At 41.7% G+C, this 19,023-nt stretch overlaps 2 protein-coding genes across 4 annotated transcripts in view; one reads left to right on the top strand and one right to left on the bottom strand.

Annotated features, from left to right (window-relative positions):
- Window positions 1-585: 585 nt before the first annotated feature.
- EBP (EBP cholestenol delta-isomerase) lies at window positions 586-15,783 on the bottom strand. 3 transcript variants are annotated; one of them, XM_032210859.1, is made up of 5 exons: window positions 15,689-15,783; window positions 5,765-6,140; window positions 1,916-1,952; window positions 1,096-1,226; window positions 586-933 (listed from the first exon to the last, which is right to left on the bottom strand). In XM_032210859.1, the coding sequence occupies exons 1-5, from the start codon at window positions 15,701-15,703 to the stop codon at window positions 722-724; spliced, it is 771 nt and encodes a 256-aa protein (XP_032066750.1). In that variant the 5' UTR covers window positions 15,704-15,783; the 3' UTR covers window positions 586-721. The 3 variants fall into 3 exon arrangements, with proteins under 3 accessions (XP_032066750.1, XP_032066752.1, XP_032066751.1); XM_032210861.1 differs by lacking the exon at window positions 15,689-15,783 and adding an exon at window positions 8,769-8,868; XM_032210860.1 differs by lacking the exon at window positions 15,689-15,783 and adding an exon at window positions 8,728-8,850.
- A 74-nt stretch (window positions 15,784-15,857) lies between these two features.
- Window positions 15,858-19,023, top strand: part of PORCN (porcupine O-acyltransferase) — a 33,595-nt gene continuing 30,429 nt past the window's right edge. Inside the window, exons 1-2 of the mRNA XM_032210858.1 lie at window positions 15,858-15,944; window positions 17,846-17,990. Of these exons, the coding sequence (XP_032066749.1) occupies window positions 17,855-17,990 (136 nt within the window). The 5' untranslated portion in view covers window positions 15,858-15,944; window positions 17,846-17,854. The remainder of the gene's footprint in view (window positions 15,945-17,845; window positions 17,991-19,023) is intronic.

Here is a 19,023-nt window from a genome sequence, read left to right as displayed (position 1 = left end):
ATTCTATTCCCCAATTTAGGCCATTCACTGACTATTCTACATGGGAACAAAAAAAAACCAGTTTCAAGGCAAGTAGCTAAATCACTTTATATGGACAGAAGCAAATTGTGAACCCCTCTAATGCTACCTTATTTTTGATCAGAGGATAAGAAGATTGAATGTTTCCTGCATAGCCTCTATACCAGTGTTTCTCAACCTTGGTGACTTTAAGTCCTGTGGACTTCAACTCCCAGAATTCCCCAGCCAGCTGTGCTGTGCTGGCTGGGGGATTCTGGGAGTTGAAGTCCACATGACTTAAAGTCACCAAGGTTGAGAAACACTAATCTATACAATACTTCAGTTTTATGAATGCTAGATGTGCTCTCCTTGCAGGCTTAAGTGATCACAGCTCCAGGTTATCAAGGGAAACAAAGCTGTATGGTCTTTAGCATGGCTCAGTTCAATACTGATTAGAAAGCTGGGTCACTTGATCCTAATGACATTTATTTAAAAATAAAAACCTCCTGATCTAAAAAAAATACTCGTCATGAAGATAAAACTGCAGTCTTAATTTTAAGCTGAGTTTAAGAGCTAGGGATATTTAAAGAAAGGGAAGAGAATGACCACCATCAATGATAGTGTTTGTCCATCAATGCAATATAACAACTGAAAAGAGGAAGAGTACAAGATCAACCTCTGAATGGCTGAAAGTACCATCCAGAATGACCTCCTGTGCAAGACATCAATGTTTCTTGACCTTGTTAGCATCCATTACACTCTGGCAAGCACTGAGATGCTTCCAGGCATCCCAGATGAGAATAGTGGGAATAATAGTCCACAGACTATTCAGGAAGACGAAGTAAAACCAGAAATAGACAGGGTGCCATATCTCACTATGGCGAAAGCCATCACTGTATTCAGTGCCGAAGTATATAATGTCTCCATATAGCTGACCTATGGTTAGAGACAGAAAACATGGCTGATTAGGAAGAAAAGCAATGGGCAAGCCAAATAAGAAATGCAGCCAGGTGCATGGAAGATTAATCAAAAACAAAAATATTAAGCACTAACATTTACATACCCTAACATACCTCCCTCTCTCCCTTGCATACCTACCTATTGACACTATTAGCTGTAGTACATATCGATGGGACTGGCGTGAAAGAAATGCAATTACAGTCCAAAGACTGAGGGGAGTCAAAAAAATAGCAGTGGTGGTTTCCACCCAAACTATGGTATTATCCGCTCTGCAAGTACAAAAATGAAATGAATGTCACATTGAGGACCCAAAACATTCCAACTTTCTTACAGTTCACTACTTTCAAACTAGAGGGGGAGAAAGAAGAGCGATAGATAGATAGATAGATAGATAGATAGATAGATAGATAGATAAAGATAGATAAGATAGATAGATATAGATATAGATATAGATATAGATATAGATATAGATATAGATAGATAGATAGATAGATAGATAGATAGATAGATAGATAGATAGATAGATAGATAGATAGATAGATAGATAGATAGGGTGGGTGGGTGGGTGGGTGGGTGGTAGGTAAATATCCAATTTAGGAAAATATTTCATTTTATTTGATGAAGTAGAAAATGGAATGCACATTATTTTAAACCATTAATAAAAAACTTAGAAACTGTACTCTTGCTGAGCTAAACCAATTAAATGACACTCTGGTTTCTCTGATGCATGAAAATACCCAAAGATAATAAACCCATCTTAGGCAAAACTGCAGAATTTGATACAAGTGAGGAAGGCAAACTGGTAAACTCATGCAAAAATTTTGAACATTTCAGCTGTATTTATGTTTGCATGTCAAATTCATCCTTTCCCTATCCCTGTACTCAAAACAGGTTCTTTGTTCAAATTGTGGGCTGAAATATACAGACCTTTGCGCGTTATTTCAAAGTTAATACTTACATTATATATCTGCTGTCACCTTTGCAATATTCCTTCCCTGGAAGACGTAAAATAAGGAGAAATGAATAGAAAAAGAAATAAATAGGAATGGTGGTAGGTTTATGATTTCCTTGTATTTTTCTTAAACATTAATTATAACTAACAGGATTGTGCAGCACCTTAGATACAAAGGCAAATAGATGCTTGAAACACCTAGAAATGCAAAAATGACACCTGTCTCCAACTCCTTAAACCAAGCACATTTTTTCTGAAGTTTCCAAGTACTTCCTATTCTAGAAAACAGAACATATAATGAATACAGACCACATGAATGCCATCATGCCAATAAAACTTTCTAAATACATGAGGACCTTACTAGCCTAAAACCATGCTTTTTGGTAATGCAAATATTTAGACTTAGGAAATGCAAGTATTAGGTGATGCAGATACTTGATCTTAGGAAACATATTTTTACCTTTTGCAGTTTTGATGATACTGGCAATATATGAGATAAGACTCATTACATGCAAAGCAAGATAGTTCAAGCCGTGATTTGTCGTAATTGTGATGACTATGGCTTACAGCTCATGAAAATCCCAAATCCACAATCTCAGAAAGTTAGAATATTACATGCAATCAATAAAACAAGGGTAGTACATAGAACAATATCGGACCTCTGAAAAGTATAAGCATGCATATGTACTCAGTACTTGGTTTGGGCCCCTTTTGCAGCAATTACTGCCTCAATGCGGCGTGGCATGGAAGCTATCAGCCTATGGCACTGTTGAGGTTTATGGAAGACCAGGATGCTTCAATAGCAGCCTTCAGCTCTTCTGCATTGTTCGGTCTCATGTCTCTCATCTTTCTCTTGGCAATGCTCCATAGATTCTCTATGGGGTTGTCAGGCGAGTTTGCTGGCCAATCAAGCACAGTAATCCCACGGTCATTGAACCAGGTTTGGGTGTTTTGGCAGTGTGGACAGGTGCCAAGTCCTGCTGGAAAATGAAGTCAGCATCCCCATAAAGCTTGTCTGCGGAAGGAAGCATGAAGTGCTCCAAAATCTCCTGGCTGCGTTGACCCTAGACTTGATGAAGCACAGTGGACCAACACCAGCAGATGACATGGCTCCCCAAATTAACACAGACTGTGGAAAGTTCACACTGGACTTCCAAGCATCTTACAGTGTGTGTCTCTCCATTCTTCCTCCATACTCTGGGTTCTTGGTTTCCAAATGAGATGCAAAAGTTGCTCTCATCAGAAAAGAGGACTTTGGACCACTGAGCAACAGACTAGGTCTGTTTTTCTTTAGCCCAGGTAAGATGCTTCTGACGTTTGTTATTTAGGAGCAGCTTGATAAGAGGAATACAACATTTGAAGCCCATGTCCAGGATCCGTCTGTGTGTGGTGGCTCTTGATGCATTGTCCAGTCTCAGTCCACTCCTTGTGAAAGTCCCCAACACTTTTGAATGGCCTTTCCTGACAATCCTTTCCAGGCTGCGGTCATCCCTGCTGCTTGTGCACCTTTTTCTTCCACATTTTTCCCTTCCACATAACTTTCTATTAATGTGCTTTGATACACCAACTTCTTTTGCAATTACCTTTTGAGGCTTTCCCTCCTTATGGAGGGTGTCAATGATGGTTTTCTGCACAACTGTCAGGTCACCAGTCTTTCCCATGATTGTGATTTCTACTGAACCAGACTGAGGGACCATTTAAAGGCTCAGGAACCCTTTGCAGGTGTTATGGCTTAATTAGCTGATTAGAGTGGGACACTTTGAGCCTAGAATATTGCACCTTTTCACAATATTCTAATTTTCTGAGATTGTGGATTTGGGGTTTTCATGAGCTGTAAGCCATAATCATCACAATTATGACAAATCACAGCTTAAACTATCTTGCTTTGCATGTAATGAGTCTATCTCATATATTTTAAGTTGCATTACTGAAATAAATGAACTTTTGCATGATATTCTAATTTTTCGAGTTTCACCTGTACAAAACATTTCGGTAAAACAGAGGTGCTTCAAGAGCATGCAGGGGCACACATATGGCATCTGTGTAGGTCCTTAAGTCAAATGTATCTTCTCAGCATCATGCTGAAGCTGCAGAGGGTAGACAGGCAATCACAGGGGAAAATACATTGCTCTAAAGTAGAACATTTTCACATTCCATTGTACCCCAAAACCATAGCATGTAGCCTTTAACACAGGTTCCCTAAGGATAACTATATGTGGAAGCCTACTTGTGGCCATGAATTCCATTTTCACATCATATTAAGTTCCTATATTTGGGCCTTTTCCTTATGAACTATTAAGAATCAGTACCTCTACAAGCACAGAAAGAATGAAAGAGCTCTATATGGAGAGAATAGAAAAAGCATTAAACTATTCCAGTGTTATAACAGCCAAATCCAGTTTTATCTGCACGTCTTACATTTTCCTTTCATTCCTATTGCACAATTATAATAGGTGTCTTTCAAAGGTACATAAAAATAAACACCTGCCTGCAGGTACAAAAACTAATCTATCTGGAGAGTTTGGAAATCTATTTCTGGGATGATCTCAGGATAGTCCTCTCTCAAAAATAACCGTAGGCTTGCAGGAAGTTCTCATTTAATATCCACTTGTTCACTGGCTCTTTTGAAGTTACAACAGTGCTGAATGAGAGGAACTTACAACTGTCCTTGTAGTTGTGGCCATCACAGCCACCCTGTGATCAGATAAATGTGAGTCAGGTGGTTACAACTAGCTTGCAATTACATCACAGGGTCCCACTGTCATATAACTGCCATTTGCAACTGTCATTGCTGGCTTCCCACAAATAAGAGTTAATAGGGAAGCCCCCGGGAGGTTGCAAATGATCGTGTGACTGAGGGATGCTGCAACCATTCAATATTCATCTCAAGATGGCAACTGGAACTGCTGTTGTAAGTTGATGTGGTCATTTGACAGTGCCTTACAGCCACACCAGCCTCTAGGCTGGAATACTGCAACGTGCTCTACATGGGGCTGCCCTTGAAGAGCATCCGGCGACTTCAGCTAGTCCAGAATGCGGCCGCACGAGTGATTGTGGGTGCACCTCGGTTCACCCACATAACACCCATCCTCCGCGAGCTGCGCTGGCTACCTGTTGATCTCTGGGTGCGCTTCAAGGTCCTACTTACCACCCATAAAGCCCTTCATGGCAGTGGATCTGCGTACTTGAGAGACCGCCTCCTGCCAATTACCTCCTTGCGACCTATTAGATCGCACAGATTAGGCCTCCTCCGAGTTCCATCTGCCAGTCAGTGTCGACTGGCAACTACGCGGAGGAGGGCCTTTTCAGTAGTAGCTCCGACCCTTTGGAACAATCTCCCCGTGGAGATTCGTACCCTCACCACCCTCCAGACCTTCCGCACAGCCCTCAAGACCTGGCTATCCCGTCAGGCCTGGGGATAAAGATCGTAATCTGTCCCCACCCGAATGATGAATGTTGTGTTTTATTTTTACTTGCACTGTTTTCATGTTTATAGTTTTATTGTCTTGTATCCCCTTCCCTATAAATTGTAAGCCGCCCTGAGTCCCCTCAGGGAAAAGGGCAGCCTATAAATAATAAACAAACAAACAAACAAACAAACAAACACACCACTTAACAACAAATTTGCTGGTCCAAGTTACTGTTGGTAGGCAAAGGCCATCTATACAAGTGTCACTATCACATATTTGTGTTCGGAAGTCTGACTCAAGTGCACAAGGTAAGGATTGACTGCCTTGTGTTATTTGGCTTATTTGTGCCTCCTGCAGATCCTCCTCCTTTCCCCCATGTTAAACTGCTGCATCAATTTTTCCCCCCAAAATCAAGAGACAGAAACCAGATAGACACACAACTTACAGAGTTGTGAGAGAAAAGATCGATCCCCTGGGATTTCCATGTGGTAAAGCATAAACCAGCCTTCAATGACACCATGAATAAAAACATTGATGGCAAACCAGCAAATGCCCAAGGTGCGCCAAGTTCCAAAAGGGCCCCAGGTCTTGCTCCGCCAGCCTGCTACAAACCAAGTCAGTATCAAGAGGATTCCTGAAGGAAGGAATACGAATGTCAAGCTCTGCCATACGGGTTGGTCATTTGGGACGTAATTTGGGATTTCCAAATTCCGAGGCCAGTATGGGTGATTGACAACGGGTTTTGTTTCCATAGTGGTTGAGAAAATGTGAGTTGAGCCAGGGAAAAACGCAAGGGCCTCTTCTGGGAAAAAAGGATCCACCTGCATTAAACACAGAGAACTAGTTAAAACACAACCTATTGTGAGATTCTTTCAGCTTGACAGAAAAATAGAAATAGAAACAGAACTTATCTTACAATCTGTGCATACACACAAATACACATAAATGTGTGTGCATATATATATATATAACACACATATCAATAATAGATAGATAGATAGATGATAGATAGATAGATAGATAGATAGATAGATAGATAGATAGATAGATAGATAGATAGAATGAATGAATCCTGACCCCCATCCATCCGGTGAGTAACGCCAACACAAGCTTACTGTTAGCCACACTTTATTCACAGTAATTACTCACAGACAAGACGTTGGCAGCAAACCAGACTCCCACAGATAAGAGATACAATACACACAAGAGCTTCTCCAGCTTGGTATAAACGGTTGTGTCCTGCAAAAGGTCTCCTCCCAAAGTCTCTTCTTATATACTCTCTTGAGAGGAGCCAAACCACAATCACCTGGGCCTGATTACCTCCTATGAGTCTATCTCCGTAATTGCTGCCTTCGTTTCTCCGCCCTCCTCTGCCGGGCGTCAGGGACAAACTCCCTTTGATCTTCACCACTGCTCCATGCCTCAGGCGCCTCCTGGTGGCCAACCAGCCTCTCTAGTCCCTGATCGGAGTCTGAACCTTCCCCAGGGACCTCCACAACTTCCACTCATAGGGTCCCTCGCTATCCGAGTCCATCAGCAGCTCCAACGGCTCCTGCTGGGCCACAACACTATCCCAAAGGTCATAGTACTGGCTTAAGCTTTTAAAAGTGTTACTGTACCCGTGATGGCGAACCTATGGTACACGTGGCACGTGGAGCCCTCTCTGTGCGCACGCGAGCTGTTGCCCAGCTCAGCTCCACCACGCATGCGTGCCTGCCTCCTGCTGGCTAGCTGATTTTTGGGTGTCTGCTGCGCATGCGGGAGATGTGCATGCATGAGTGGGGGTGGGGCAGCGTGTGCATGTGTGGGGGCAGGGGACATGCATGCATGCACAGCTGGATGTGGGGTGCGCAGGGATTGCACCCCCATGCTTTGCCATGTTTATGGTTTCAGGAGGCTTCAGGGAAACCTGCTAGACCCAAAACAGGGTGTGGAGGGGGTTGTACGCATACGCAAGGGGGGAATTGCATTGTGGGTGTGGGCGTGGGTGCTGTCGCGCACACAATTTCAGCACGCAAGGACAAAAAGGTTAGCCATCATTGCTCTATACAATAAAAACCTGCCTGCCACTGGTTTTAAATAAACTTGCATTACACAGTACAGCTGCTCCTTTCACAGAAATCAGTCCAATAGATGAGTTGATTTCAAAGGAGCAAAGATCCCTAATCTAGAATGAGCATGTTCCTTCAGGAAGCAGAAAATTGACTCCAGAGTCTTCTGAAGTCTAGAATAGAATAGAATAGAATAGAATAGAATAGAATAGCATTCTTTTTTGGCCAAGTTTGATTGGATACACAAGGAACTTTTCTTTGGTGCATATGCTCTCAATGTACATAAAAAGATACATTCATCGAGAATCATAAGATACAACAATTAGTGATAGTCATAGGATATTAAATAAGCAATAAAATCATACTAGGAAACTAAATAAAACAATATAAATTGTAAAGATACAAGCAACAAGGTTATAGTCATAAGTGGGAAGAGATAGATAATAGGAAAGATAAGAAGAATAGTCTTAGTAAATAGTTTGACAGTGTCTTAGGAATTACCGTAGTTGTTTAGCAGAGTGCCAGAGTTCAGCTCAGTGGGAGAATTACCTACTTTCCACCTTCCAAACAACTTCAAAGCAATACCTCCCAATATTAAGTGCCATCCATTCACCCAAAGTGGACATTTTATGAGTCTCTTCGTATTTTTTTTTAACACTGAAAACAACCTGTTTGTTAATAGACATCACAGGCAATTCGCAGCAACATTATTCAGTCGCTGTTAAAAAATTAATAGTTATGACTACATAACTATTTTTGTTTCTTATCCTTTATCAGCTGACAATCATTCCCGCCCCCCCCCCCCGAATTATTCTTCAGTTCCAATTTGGGACTTTTTCGTGACCTTTTTTTTGGGAGGGGGGTGGGAGAAAAAAGGTTACTAATTTGGCATACCCGATTTGGCTTCCCACAATTTTAACATTTTCCCTCGACTAGCAAAACAAGTAAATGCTGTAGTAGCAGATTCTTGCCTCCGCTTCCTCCGTCCTGAGACGTAGAAACTCAAACTGCACCCATCGTTCCAAATACGGAGGAGCGCCCAGAATTTTGGACTTAAAAGCAAATTAGCAGGACGATCTTAGCAGGACCTTGGGCAAAAAAATCCCTAACACCACGCGCTGCAATAAGGCACTCTGCAAATACAGCCTATAAAAGATTTGCGCCTCTAAAAACACATTTATCCCATATAATCTTTGATCATAGTCTAGAAAAGATTTGTGCCCCTAAACATTTATCCCGTATAATTTTTGATCACAAGAGAAACAATAGGGGGGGGGGGAAATCTATAAATCAGCCAGGAAATATTAACGCGGGTCAGTTTTTCGGATAGCCAAAATTTCATCTCAAAAAACCTTACCCAACGTATCTCGCAAAACTTCTGCACCAAATGCTTCTCACCTGTTTCCTAATTGCTACCAATATATCCCGTACCACGCTCAGCCGGGCATGGAAACAGACAGATAAACCGGCCAATCAGCGTCTACCACGACAAAGGCGGGGCTCTTATAGGAGATTCTTTGCTTTACCCGCGCAACTAATAGGAACGTAAGTTGTGACGTCATACAGTATTCTGGCAAACCGATTGGTGGAAGGTGGCTGAGGCGATGTGGGTTCATGCAGCCCCTTCATCGTTTTCTCCCATTTGTTCTTCTTAATTACACAGGTGTGCCCAAAAAATAATAATTTCGAGAGCTGTTTTGGTTAGTCCACGTACCTTTTATGTTTTCTAGTGCGCTGAATCCGAAAATCACCTCCATTTTGTCCTAGGACATCACGTTTCCTGACAATTTAGGCAACTATGTTAAATAAGGCAATACCTCAAAATAAATGGAAATAGGCTTATAAGATTAAAGTTTTATTACAATATTTTCGTGAAAATCCTTTTTTGAACTGAAACGAGCTCACCTACACACACTAAACTCGATTCTTCTTCCTTGTGAGGCTCCTCTTGGTGCATTTATGCCTGTGAGTAGCACCTGGAATGTCTCTCTGAGGCATCCAACAGTAGTCTGCCATCATTGTAATGCTCCATTTTCCCTGGTGTCTCCTTTCCATCTGTGGGAAGTTATCATCCAGCCCTCTCCCAGAAAAATGAAATATCCTAGGAAATATTGAAAAAGCAGAAAATTTCTCTGGATATGAAAAGAAAGAAACATGTTTTAAAAGACAGAATAGTTGCCTGTAGCTTCCTGCCCATCCCCACTAGGAACGCCAAGCTAGTCCCATTTACATAACAAAGACTTCTCCACTGCAGTCCCAGGGGGGATGGGAGTAAAGGCATGATAATATTGGCCCTTTACTCAACTGACCACATGACATCTGAGAATTCAACTAAATCTGGATTCAAAACACAGGCCAGAGAGTTACTCCTGCATGGCTCTATGGGAGTCTGACAACCAATCAGAGTACATTTCTTACACAGGAACAGGAAACAGAGAGGTGGGACTAAACAGGGTATAAAAAGCCTAGCAGGCCCCTCCCTCAGCCCTTCTCTTCTTCTCCACCAACATTGGAGCATGTGATCACCTTTTCTGTTCAGGGCTCAAGCCATGTGGCCTTGTCCAACAATAAACCATCTTTCCAAGCAGCCTCCATGGCTCCAGTGTCTTTTTCCCCACTTGGAGCTGAACCTAGAAGGACATTTCTTTCATCACATCTCATTAATGTCTTGGTGGAATCGTTCACCTTGTTCCTCACTCACAGCTCCCAAATTTTCAGGAAAGTAGTCAAGGTGGGACTGGAGGAAATGGACTTTCAAACTTATCAGGCAACCTAAAGCTTGAAATGCTTTCAGCATTCTTCTGACAATCTTTTTGTAGTGAGGATCTTTGTTATTGCCTAAAAATTTCTGTACGACTTCTTCAAATGCAATCCACCCTTTTTTTTTGAGGAGCTGTCATGGTATTGACAAACTCTTGATCAACTATAAGCCTTCTAATGTCTGGTCCGACGAACACACCTTCCTTCAATTTGGCCTCCGACAGGCATGGAAACTTGGTGACCAAGTATTTGAAGCATTCTCCATCTCTTGGAAGTGATTTTACGAATTGCTTCATCAATCCCAATTTTATGTGGAGAGGTGGTAGAAGAACTTTATGGGAAGGTCCCAAAGTTTCTCGGAGGACATTTTTTTCACCGACTGTTAGCACCCTCAGCTGCCAACTCTTCTTGGTCCAGTGATTTTGTCGGTCTCCACTGTCCCATAGACACAGAAAACAAGGGTATTTGGTATACCCATCTTATTGCCCAAGCAGCATGCACAAGACCTTCAAGTCCCCACACACTTGCCAACCATGGTCTTCATATTTATGGTTACGAAGAACCAATTCCAAGTTCTCGTAGGTTTCCTTCAAGTAAACGGAATGACCTACAGATATGGAAGCGTAAAAACCGTTGTGGAATAAAACTGCTTTGAGACTTCTTTTTGAAGAATCTATAAAAAGACGCCATTACTCTGAATCGTATTGGATTTTAAATTGACCCATCAGATCTTTGACATCGATGCAATAAACCAACTTGTCTTCCTGGGCGAAGTAAGGAACGAACTCCTTTTCACGATGTCTGAACCATGAAGATGACACTCCTGGCAACAATAAATTCCTGCTTTTCAGCCTTGATCGAAGTAACTCAGCGGCATCTTTGGGAAGATTCAAGTCTCTTACCAAATCATTCATCTCGTCCTGAGAAAACAATTTTGGTCTTATATCATCTCCAAAGGCAGAACTTGATTCGTCATCTGGTTCAGGTATGACTTCACCTTCATCGGAGCTAGGTATCTCTTCCAAGGTAGCAGGGGGCTTGGGTACTGGTATATCTGTGCCATGGGGGATGGGACGAATTGCTGAGTGAAGATTGGGATATGAAATGGAATGCTTCCATTTGGAATTAAACCCTTTCACATCGCATGAACAAAAGTAACAGTCATCACTATGGTTCTTTTGCTCTCACCATACCATAGGAATCCCATAACGGAAAGATTTTTTCTTACCCTTGAACCAGTTTCGGAGGTCCTCAACACACCGTTTGCACACTTTATGTGGCGCACAAGTGTGGCATGCAGGACAGAGCAGCTGTGTCTGTACACGAGATGTCATAGTGCTGGCCACGCCCCCTGCACTGACGGGAGATGCTGCTATCTGCCCTGTGTCTCCCTCCCACTGGATTCTTCAGGAAAGATTAACCCCTTCTACTATTAGAAGCACAGACTTAAAACTTGCTTAGCTTATGTATATATTGCTGACCATCAGATTTACAGTGCTATATTTTTTTTACATAACTCGGACAAACCCTTTAAGGTTTTTTTTGGCATTTTATATCTTAAATGCACTTATATGAATTAATTAATAGTAATTTGGACTTTAAATTTGGTTAAAAACCCATAATATAAAAAAAATACCAAAAATTAAAAAAAAAGATAAATTTGAAGACAATTTTGCATGTTGTGGCAAATCATGACGTCTGGGAGTTTTTTCAATATTTTATTTGTTTTCAGCACACCAAAATACATGGAAATTAGATAAAAATAATCAAACAGCTTTTTAGTCGCAGACCTGTGTTAGTAGTGCATCATTACGTACTGTTTGTCTTATATAATCGCCCACCTATCCAAATTATTATAACTGATACAGATTTCCAGTAGCCATGGTTTATTGAATAAGATGCCATAGTTGGGTGCACAAAACTATCGCCTGCTTTCATTCACACAATGAAACAATGTGTTGCTAAATCACAACTAATGTTCTTCAACATCTATAAACATTGTGTCTAAATAAATCATGGTTTAGCACCTTGTGCCTCCAACTAGTGTGATATTGTAGGAAGTTATCATCCAGCCCTCTCCCAAAAACAGGAAATATCCTAGGAAATATTGAAAAGGCAGAATATTTCTCTGGATGTGAAAAGGAAGAAACATGTTTTAAAAGACAGAATAGCTTCCTGCCGCTTCCTGCCCATCCCCCTTTGTCAATGAGCCAATAAAGCCTGAGCTAGTCCACTTTACATAATAAAGAGTTCTCCCGTTCAGCTCCAGAGTGATGGGATTAAGGCATGATAATATTGGCCCTTTTACCCAACTCGCCACATGGCATCTGAGAACTCAACCAAACCTGGATTCAAAACGCAGCCTAGAGAGTTGCCCCTGCATGGGCCCATGGGAGTCTGACAACCAATCAGAATACAAGCACAAGATCAAAGGCCAGAGGGGGATAAAACCAGGGACTCAGCTTCTCTTCCTTCCTTGCTTGCCCTTCTCTTCTTCTCTACCAACATTGAAGCATGTGATCACCTTTTCTGTTCAGGGCTCAAGCCACATGGTCCTGTCCACCAATAAACCATCTTTCCAAGCAGCCTCCATGTCTCCAGTGTCTTTTTCCCCACTTGGAACTGAACCCAGAAGGACATTTCTTCCAACAATAAAAACTGCAGTTATCCAGATCATGGGTTAGTGGTGTATTGCATATTTTGTGGGCATTGCCTGCCAACAAAAGCTGATGCCCCGGAGATTGGAAGAGTCATTCCTTCTACATTATTTTACAGCGCTACAGCTACAGTACATGGGGATGAAGGGGGGGGGGGAGAGATAGATTGCAGGCTAAGTGAGTTAGAGAGCCTGGGAACAAACTCACTTAAAGGTGACAAATTCAACCTTACAGAAAATAATTGCTTCCTCACGCACTGGGGAAAACAGAAAATAGATTGTCAGAGTGCCTATATAATGACATGCCCTTGCTGTAGCTTCTGCAATCAATATGTTATAGGCACACCTTACTGGCTATGTTAATTGAAATACAGAGCAGCCCTGATTTCTCAGAGACCTCTCATAGCTCAGTTCTGCTATAAACTTAATCACAAGTAATAGTGCAAGGTGTTGTACTTCCTCACTCTCCCCTCCCCCATCACACCAAAGAACACAACCATCTCTTACACAATTGTAATTCTTAAGAGCTTAAGGGTTCAGGACTCAAGAGAAGCAATCTTAATTGCTTAGATTGTTTTGAAGCACTTCTTCACATATAGTATTTTAAAGCAGAAATTACTTCTCTTGTCATACTGGTTTTGTCATTCATTTAGCAGTGTTTTTTCAAATTTGGCAATTTGAAGCTGTGGCGATACAGTATTGGAGCTTCCACATCTCTAGAAAGAGCAAGAATGACAAGCAGGAGTAGACTATGGTACAGCAGATTTAATGAGAAGCCTAATTTTTTTATTGTTTACTTTGCATGTATATTTTCAGAATAGAGATTTAGGAGAAAAAAAATGCAATAACATGATAGTGTGTGGCAAATCAAGTTTATTTATAGCAGTGTTTCATGGCAACAATAAAAAATGGTTTGTCACTTGGTTCTGAGCTGTTTGTTCAATTTCCCAGTTACCTTAGCGCTCTTTGAGAACCCTAATTTTAGTAGTAATCAGTTCAACATTCCTTAGCTTTGTCTGTTATCAGCTAAGCCTGACAAAGTGCCATCAAATTTTCATGAACATTAAAACAATGAAGAACCCATATTGAGAAATAAGTTAATGTAAAATTTGCTGTAGGCTTGTTCAGAAGAACTGTGGGAAGTTATCATCCAGCCCTCTCCTAGAAAAATGAAATATCCTAGGAAATATTGAAAAGGCAGAATATTTCTCTGGATGTGAAAAAGGAAGAAACATGTTTTAAAAGACAAAATAGCTGCCTGCAGCTTCCTGCCCATCCCCCTTTGTCAATGAGCCATTAAAGCCTGAGCTAGTTCACTTTACATAATAAAGAGTTTTCCTGTTCAGCTCCAGAGTGATGGGATTAAGGCATGATAATATTGGCCTTTTACCCAACTCCATGGCATCTGAGAACTCATCCATATCTAGATTCAAAACACAGCCTAGAGTAGCCCCTGCATGGCTTCATGGGAGTCTGACAACCAATCAGAATACATTTCTTACACAGGAACAGGAAACAGAGAGGTGGGACTAAACAAGTTATAAAAAGCCTAGCAAGCCCCTCCTTCAGCCCTTCTCTTCTTCTCCACCAACATTGAAACAAGTGATCACCTTTTCTGTTCAGGGCTCAAGCCATGTGGCTCTGTCCAACAATAAATCATCTTTCCAAGCAGCCTCCATGTCTCCAGTGTCTTCTTCCCCACTTGGAGCCGAACCCAGAAGGACATTTCTTTCATCAGAACTTTATGATAAAATGATTAGGCTTCAGTTTTGAAAGGCTTTGCATAAATATGGAGATTAATTCCTTAATGCAGTAATGAATGATGAAAGCAAAACATGTATGAGAATGTTTTGTGAATGTTTCAAGCAGGTAGCAGGCAAGCAATGTCTGCTCCTTTGGTTGTTAACATATTTGTGATATATGTATAAGAAATATTCGTGTGGTATCAGTGGTTTCTGGTTGGCAGTATATATTTTTGTATGCACAGAACCTGAATGTTTTATTACAAATGATATTTTCACTATATGGAACCTCAATGAGCCTAAATCTGGAAATTAACGTACCAAAATTAAGATAGTTGTATCAGTTAGGGGAAATTGTGTTGTACATAAACAATGAAAAGTAGAGCAAATAGATAAATGCATGTACATTGAACAGAGATGGAAAAAGAGCTAGAGAAATTCTAAGACATGCAAATATTGAACTGTAAGTAGTGAATAATATATGATCTGTTGTGAAGAATGAAAATTAAAGAACCAAAGGTATCAGTATGCCATAAAATTGTTAAGTGAAAGTGAGGGCTGGGTATGTCAAGCGAAATAGGAAAACAAATGCATGCCACAAAAAACAGATAAGTGTGCACACCAAGTAAAACAGGAAGAGGCAGGATTAGGAATGAAGCGGAAGAAACGTTCAAAAAAGTGGCTGACCAGGATGCTCTTGTTAAGCACTTTAGGAATCACAGCACTCCGCCAATCTAAAGTATTACAAACCCTCTGCCCATTACGCAGACCTACTCGTGTGCAACCCCCGATTGAAAGAACTGACTCCATTTCCCCTACCCAATCTCAGCTAAGCACACTACTTGATCCATATTTCGAGTGGTTAAAGGCTACCATTGAAGCTTTCCCCGGAGGATGCTACGTGGCGGTTTTCTGCAACGCTCACCTTCCTTTCACAGAATAACGTTTTTAGAACAAAAGCCTGTAAATAGTAGTTTTTTTTTGCTAGCCGCTCCCGCGGTTTCCTTTCCGCGGATGTTTGCGCATCGCGAGCTTTTATAAACGAAGCTTTGCCTAGGAGGCAAACACGGCTGCATTCCTCAAGGGGGGATTCGGGCTAATTTCTTTCCCCTCTCGCCCCCCCCTTGCCCTTTCTCATTGGCTGCCTTTTTGCGTCTTACCCCCGTCTTTTCCATGCGGTTGGCCGTTCAGCAGGTTTAACTAGTCCTCTCCAGCCTTCTCATTGGTATTTCCAAGCGACCCACCTCCAGCTTTAAACAGGATCGTTGCACCCCCTTCCCCACCGCCTACCTCGCCTTCCTTTTTCAGCTTTCCAGCTGTTGGGGGCGGGAGGGGGGGGAGAGGGAGGGGAAGGCCGGTACCCACGCAGCTCCAGAGAACTGGGGAAAAGAGGGTGGTGCGAATAAAGACGCATCGGTGAGTTAGCCATAACGCCCGTGCCTGCCTCTTTAAGGCATGCCGCTGGAATAGCTGGCCTAAAAGGAGCTAGAGGGCCGGTGCTGGGATGGATGAGAGGCATTAAGGCAAGTTGGATGGGAGAGGGAAGCGGAGCCGTGCCCATTAAGGGGGCGCCGAGTTCTCGCCTCTCCCGCAATGCAGCGTAGCGGGAAGGGAAAAGGCTTCCTAGATCTATGTCTCCGATTGAAGGGATTTCCTTCTTTCTTTCTCCGAAATGACGCGATGACCGCCGTTTCCGTGGGATTCCCATCATTAGCTCTTTCCCTTTTAAGAAAAGCGGGCGAGTATCCCGAGGCTGGGGGGGGGGGGGTTGCAGTGAGAAAGAAAAATCAGGTTTTGTGTGTGTGTGTGGGGGGGAATTATGCTAAGAAAGAAAGCGAGAAGCCAAAGGGTTACTTGGAGTTGCAGAACGGGGCTCGTTTAACGCCACTGACCAGTAAATCCTCAGGGTTCCTACTTCATGTTGAACCATAACATGTTTTCATTGGTCTTGCCTTCCTGTGTCTTGTGACCCTGGATTAAGGTGGTTTACCAAATCGTGATGAAATCACGGTTTAATGCAAATGTGCCATTCCAGCCATGTCTTCCTCCCTATTGCAATGGTTCATCCATTCATCTGCTGTGTATTACTCTCCCCACCACCCATTTTTCTACTCTCCTCCCCTGTTGCTAGGCTTAGTGGTTAATTCAATCTTGGGGAAAAGAAGTAGAATCAGAAAGTATGCTATTATTGTGTGGCGACTGGTAACTGGCCTTCAGTTAATGATGCTGCCTAACCCCTCTCCCAAGGAGCTCTTTTGGAAAACGTTTAATTCCTAAACTGAGTCTACAATAGTCAATAAGAATTAGCTCCAAGTAACAAAATAGAGAAAGAGTTTGCATCACTGTAGAAGCTTTAGTTTGCTCGTCTGTACTGCAAAAATAGTCAAATTCTGTGGGGTTTAGCAGAATTTACTTCCATACAGTAATGTTTGTGGATTTATTTAGTTGATTTATACCTTTGTCTCTTCCTCCCCAGAATTGTGGGGCAACAAGGATGGATTGTATCACTATACTATCATAAACTTACAAATCACATTTTAGTTCCTTATATTCTGTGATTTCAACTTGCATATGTGCAAGCATGTGTTGTGTACAAAATGAGACAAATTGAACAAGCCATAGTTAGGTTAATCATGAGAAACCCAATCTTGTTGCTGTAGTTATATGTTTTCCAGACTCATCTCTGCTTAGCTACATTTAGTGGTGTCGGACTAAGATAATAGTTGGACTGGATTCCCATGCTGCTATTTCAAATCTACGGTTCTAAAACAAAAGGCAACAATAGTTACAGAAGGGAACATTGGGTTATATTATGCCATTGAAATGGCAAGTGTGTCTAAGATGATGAATATGGTTACATGGGTTTTATGTCAAGTGGTACTAGACCTGTTGACTGGCTGGCTTTAGCATGCCTAACTATAACTGGGCTCATACCTTGCACTGAACCACAAATGGCCTAACCATACTGTAGGTAGTAGGTTATATCATTCTCGCTTGTGTAGTTGGTTGACGTATAGTTCAGTGTGTTGTATGAGCCCCAGAATGTAGGCTTTAAGGAAATTATGGTTAAATGCAATACAAATAAGCATTCTATAACCACTCCTTTTATTTTTGTGTAAGTATGTCCTGAAACCTCAATCATTCTCCCAGTAGAGAGAGGTTCTTTCAACTTCAACAATCCCAGTTTAAGAACAGGATGATGTAGTTTATTCCAGACTTTTTATTCTTTGGGATTATGTACCTTTCAGAATAATCTTGACTTGCCTCCAGAACTAACTCTATGGCTTTGCTCCGCATCTCTCTCTTTCTCTTTCCAGGTTGGGGCCATGGCCACCTTTACACGGGAAGAGTTTTATCAGCAGCTGTTGAGCAGTTGTGTGCTGCCAACTGCTCAGCAGGGTTTTGAACAGGTCTGGACTCTGCTGCTCTTGTGTCTAGCTTGCCGTCTCCTATGGAGGTTATGTAAGTAGAGGCTGAGTTTATATACATGTGAGATAAAATTGAATCATCTAGTTTTCAGCTCAATGTTGTTTGCTTGCAAACATTTCATTACCCAACTAGGTAACGCCATCCGTGTGAGTGAGTGTGGGGATTTCAGCCGGTTTATATATAATAACATCTCCTGTAAACTTTACTGGTTTCTTGATTAGGGTATTTTATGTAAATATGATTTATCTTGATGTATTTATTGATGGCTGATTTACCTGAATGCCAAGCTTCCAAGAATTCCCTAACATTTTTGGATTTGACTTGTTCAAAAAGGCTGATAGTCTTTTAGCAGTTTTGGTCAAGTTTTCTGACTACTAGTTAGTATTTGGGGAAGCACCCTACTAGTTTCTGCCTGTCTGTCTTACATAGTAGCTGTTGAAGTCCTTGTATGTGGTAGATGACATGAAGGAAATAATCCAAACAAAAGCTACCACTGCGATGCTTCAGAAATGCCTCCAGAGAATTGAGATAGTTGTCGAGTTCCAATTTATTCCTCTTGTTCCCTCAGCCTGCCTTGCCTTCTGCTGTAAAGTTAAGGTTGCTTTCCAACAATCCAGCAAGACTGAAGAGGTTCTTGATAAGGTTAACACGAGAGTAAGACAGTGAGTAGGGAAGGAAAGGCTATGACCGTACTTGCTTGGCGTAAAGGCCACACTCTCTGGAAGGTCTATATGTCACAATAAATGGTGGTTTATTGAGTAAGTTATAATTGGCTGGGCTCACATAACACATTCAGTGATAAATTGGGGTGGACAGCTTGGTGTGTCCCCCCCCCCAAAAAAAATCCTCGTCATACTGATTTCCCGCTACTATTTTTCTTCCTCCCCCTTTCCCAATAGGAGTGGGAATGACTGGAGCCCTCAAGGAAACGAAATACTTCCATTTCTACTTTTGATTCCCCTGGTAACTTGAAATTTCAGCAGTATAATCGGGGAACATTTTTTAAGATCTGAGTGATTAGTTAAGGATGGAACTATAAGCTACTTGCCTTTCAAAGACCACCACC

This window comes from Thamnophis elegans, chromosome 2, assembly GCF_009769535.1.
Source record: "Thamnophis elegans isolate rThaEle1 chromosome 2, rThaEle1.pri, whole genome shotgun sequence".
Taxonomy (NCBI): domain Eukaryota; kingdom Metazoa; phylum Chordata; class Lepidosauria; order Squamata; family Colubridae; genus Thamnophis; species Thamnophis elegans.
Note: the sequence above shows the minus strand (reverse complement) of the source record. Positions and strands in the feature narration are given on the sequence as shown.